Source organism: Anabrus simplex, chromosome 13, assembly GCF_040414725.1.
Source record: "Anabrus simplex isolate iqAnaSimp1 chromosome 13, ASM4041472v1, whole genome shotgun sequence".
NCBI lineage: Eukaryota > Metazoa > Arthropoda > Insecta > Orthoptera > Tettigoniidae > Anabrus > Anabrus simplex.
In genome coordinates, this window is record NC_090277.1 from 51,512,478 (window position 1) to 51,517,480 (window position 5,003).

General features: G+C 43.5%; 1 protein-coding gene across 1 annotated transcript; it reads left to right on the forward strand.

Moving 5' to 3' along the window:
• Positions 1-334: 334 nt before the first annotated feature.
• Positions 335-3,852, forward strand: LOC136884779 (cuticle protein 7-like). The gene is made up of 2 exons (XM_067157071.2): positions 335-346; positions 3,202-3,852. Exons 1-2 carry the CDS (start codon positions 335-337, stop codon positions 3,850-3,852), a joined length of 663 nt encoding a protein of 220 aa, XP_067013172.2.
• The last annotated feature ends 1,151 nt before the right edge of the window (positions 3,853-5,003 follow it).

Below are 5,003 nucleotides of genomic sequence, written 5' to 3' on the forward strand. Positions count from 1 at the left end.
GCACTGCGAACGAAAATGCTATTCCACCGGCGGAACGGGAAGATCCTTGGTCCCGGTCAACGAAAAGGGGCAGCAGGTCCAAGGTGAGAGAGAGTGAGCCAGTTGGGCCCATGGTCAAGGCGTGTCCAAGAACATACATTCTCCCAAGATGTTATGTGAACTGTATATACAATACTGTCCCCCGCGTGGAGTGGTGAAAGGCGAATGTCGTACAGCAGTTTGTACTGCTTGCATCACAAAAGTAGCAAATCACTCGCAAGTCAGTTATATAAAAGGAACTGTTCACCACTGTCCAGTACATCAGTCCTAACGAGATCAACGTAGGAGCAACACCATGGCAACAAAGGTGAGTCCGTGTATCAGTGACTTCAACGCTAGGGTAGACCAGAAACATCGGGGAGTATTAAAAAATACATCGCACAGAATTACTGTCGTTTATTGAATGAAGTTACGGATACTGGAACAACGGATAAGTGCGCGTTTATCTCACATTTTTTATAATAATGTTATTGGCTTTTACTACTTTTATGGTGTTTGGAGTTCCCGTGGTACAGGATTTTCCCAATGCAGGAGTTCTTTTACGTGCCAGTAAATCTATCGAAAAAGGATTAACGTATATGAGCACCTACAATACCACCAGACTGAGGTGGCATCGAACCCGCCTACTGGAGTCAGAAGGCCAGCACTCTACTGTCTGAACTACTAAGACCAGCTTACATCCAAATTTAATCATTTACTGGTAATGAATACACTGTAAACTACAGTTAAAATAAGGGTATAGCCGTATGAGACTCATTAAGAATTTCCATACCTTTTCGATTAGCTGAAAGTCAAGAATACAGTACAGATATAAACAAATACAGTGCCAAATCTTAAGATTCTAACAGAATATTTTTTCTATTTGCTTTTCGTCGCACCGACACAGATAGATCTTATGCCGACGATGGGACAGGAAAGACCTAGGAATGGGAAGGAAGCGGCTATGGCCTTAATTAAGGTACACCCCCAGAATTTGCCTAGTGTGAAAATGGGAAACCACGGAAAACTATCCTCAAGGCTGCCGACAGTGGGATTCGAATCCACTATCTTCCGGATGCGAACCCACTATCTTCCGGATGCGAGCCCACAGCTGCGCGCCCCTAACCGCACGGCAAAACCACCCGGTTCTTAAGATTCTAACAGATTCTAAAAATAGGTGGAGTTAAATAGAATATCGCTAAAAATAACTATAGTGAAAATATGTTTTGTTAATTCAAACTCAACAGCTTAATAGCCCATTTTCTGTGGAAAGACGGAAAGAATTAACTTAGTTTTATTCTACAATTAACTTTATGTCGCACCGACAAAATACGTCTTAAGGAGACGATGGGATAGGAAAAGCTAGGAGTGTGAAGTGAGCGGCTTTTGGCTTAATTAAGGTGCAGCTCCAGCATTTGCCTGGTGTGAAAATGCGAAAGCACGGTAAAACATCTTCAGGGCTGCCAACAGTGGGGTTCGAACCCACTACCTCCCGAATGGAAGAACAAATTAACTTTAAAACTTCGAATGAATAATACTTTTTCCAGTCCTTGAGAATGGCATTCGGACCAGTGTCTGAATTAACAGATCGACGGTGGTATCGTAAATTTTCTCTCCTGTCACCATTACACAGTCTAGTATTCAGGAATTGATCACCTTACGTCTCATGTACTTTAACATCATATAAGAAACAGAACTGCAACACACATGCGAATGTCTAGATGGGACCTAGAATACAAAATATTCAGCTTTCCTCCCAATGCTAGCCTCGGCTAAATACAATAATACGCAACAGTATAAACATGCAAGCAAACTACACGAGGGTGTTGAAAACGGTGTTCCAAACCTCGTACAAGGAACGACAAAAAATCAAAAACATAAATTTTAACTATCCGTAAAAACAACATAGAGTATTAAAGAAAACGAACTGTAGCTCCATCATAGCTTTGAATCACACATAAACGATAGGACAAATTACCACTGTAGACATATAAATTTACTGCCTTAATAATGACGAAAGGGATATTGAATTAAATTGGCGTGGGTTTTACCGCCAAAATCTGGCGAAAACTTTCTTCCTGGGTTTAGTTTCATCTAGAATACAACACAACATGCAGTCAAAAATAAGGCCTAGTAAAGCGAGCTGCTTCGAATTTATTCCGTTTTAACAACTCAGTTTATAACACCCGAGACCTGTGACAGCAGATTCAACTCAATTCAGAACCAAGTGCCAAAAACCGAGACTTACAGTGAAAGCCGCCTTTCTGGTGACTGCATTTGTGAGGTTGCTTCTCTCAGTTTCAACCGCATCTCACTGTTAATAAGCATGGAGATAACAGATAGTAGCCGGAAGAATAGTCTCCACGAATTCCATTCCATGCCTCAAGTGCTTAACTGTGTGGTTGGTGGTGATAGCACGGTATTTTAAAGTGAAGTCCATCTAGGTACCCGTTCCCTTTTACCACTAATCAGAATTAAAGTAGGAAACAAGGAAGGCATCCGCAACAGGAAAGAAAAGGGCCATAATGGGTGTGAAATTCATTGATTCCCAAGGTCTCGCCTCTGCCGGGACAAGAAAAGAGCAAGAGATGACCAAGGAATGTTAGCTCAGAAACGGTAATAAAGAGACCGGCACAAGCAAGCAGAAACAACGCCAGACGCAGCCAGGACAGCATAGGTCGCAAAACATCGCTCCCAAGGTGACAGCCCTAGGAGGCGGAGGGCGGAATTCTTTCTTTTAGTCTTCTCTTATGACAGGCAGGATATTCCATGCATGTATTCAATCGCCTCTACCCACAGCCAAAGGTGGAGTGTTGGTGCTTTTTCAGATTGTTTACCCTTAATATTCATACTGCGCTTCGTAGATCTTCCATCCTATAATTATTGAGGATGACGAGAATGTCTCGCGAATATTTGTTAGTAATAAATGTAATGAGCCAAGAACACGAGGTTGTTGACCACGGTGTTCCGAACCCCTTACAAGAATAGACAACAATAATATCTGTAACAAAAATACGGAGTATTAAAGGAGACTGATTGTAGCTCCCTCGTAGGTTTGGATGACACATAAACAAAAGGACAAAATTTCCACTATACACATACAAATTTACTGCATTAATAATAAAGAATTAATTCTGATCAACCAATGGATGATTAAAATATTAACTTTTCTTTTAATTTCAGCTGTTCATCTTCGCCGCTGTCGTAGCAGTAGCTCGCGCTGGAATCATTGGCGGTCCCGCCTATGCTACCCCTGCCTACGCTACACACGCCGCTCCCCTGAGCTACGCTGCTCCTGCCTACGCTGCCCATGCTGCTCCCCTGAGGTACGCTGCTCCTGCCTACGCTGCCCATGCTGCTCCCCTGAGGTACGCTGCTCCTGCCTACGCTGCGCACGCCGCTCCCCTGAGTTACGCTGCCCCAGCCTACGCTGCCCATGCTGCTCCTGTGGCCTACGCCGCCGCTCCTGCCGTAGCCAAGGTCGCTGTCGCTCCTCAGCCCTACGCTCCCGCTCACTACAGCTTCTCCTACGGAGTCCAGGACGCTCACACTGGAGACTCCAAGTCCCAGCACGAGACCCGTGAAGGAGATGTCGTCCAGGGTAGCTACAGCCTGGTCGAGCCTGACGGCACCCGTCGTACCGTAGACTACACCGCTGATCCCCACAACGGATTCAACGCTGTCGTCCACCGTGAGCCCGCTGTTGCTGCTGTAGCTAAGGTCGCCGCCCCTGTGGCCTATGCCGCCCCCGCCTACGCTAAGGTCGCCGCCCCAGTAGCATACGCTGCTCCTCTAGGCTATGCTGGTCATGGTCTTTCCCTTAAACACTATTAGATAAATTATGCCAACCCCGATACCTCATGAGACTGTATTATGTATTCCTGTGTGAGTGATTGTGTGTTTGTACAAATAAATAAATTATCAACAAATTTGCTTTATCATTCTTTCATACTTAATTCCCATCATTCAATAATCTATACCCCAGACAGCGTGAGGTATGGTGAAATAAGGAACAGACTGTGGAAGATGAAATACATTACCCGCACGAGTGAAAAAGTATACAAATTAATTTCTATGGATGTAGGGCTAATGATGTGCATTAAGAATATGTTTTACGCTTTTATCAACAACTAAGAGTATCCACATCGAAGTCAGAATTAGATACGGTACTGAATTTGGACGCTGCTGCTAACAGTTCAGTAACATTTTATCTTGGATCACTCTCCTTCACGTTTGATCTCTCTGTACAGCTTCTCTCGTAGCCAGGGAATATTACTTTTAGTTGTAACACATTAGGTAGTGTATTTTCTTTTAAAGGCTTCCTTCTTTTGCCTTGCTTCCTTCACTGTGCCCCGCCTTCCACTGTAACACGGTTTCTCTGACAGAGTGAAAAGGCACAGGTTTTTTATTTCGAAACTTCCCAAGTCGGGCTGAGTGGCTCAGGCGGCTGAGGCGCTGGTTTTCTGACTCCAACTTGGCAGGTTCGACCCTGGCTCAGTCCGGTGGTATTCGAAGGTGCTCAAATACGCCAGCCTCGTGTTGGTAGATTTACTGACACGTACAAGAACTCCTGCAGAACTAAATTCCGGCACCTCAGCGTCTCTGAAAACCATAAAAGTAGTTAGTGGGACGTAAAGCAAATAATACTACCATTAAAAAATAACTAAGTATTGAATTTAATTTAAACAAAATACACTTCAATATATTTATTGAGGGGTATTTTAAAACCAAGTTTAACTGCATTTTATGTTCCTCCCTCTCTTTGAAATTTCAAATGACACCCCTACATGTTTAAACTTATTTTTGGAAGAGCATTAATTTGTTACATCTCATTCATTTTCTCTTACATAATAATAATAAGTAGAGGAAGAAGATGAAGAGGAGGAATGTTATTGGTTCTTATGTCCCACTCACTATATTTACGGTTTTCGGAAATTCCAAGGTGCCGTAATTCCAGTGAATCTACCGACAAGAGGCACGAGGCT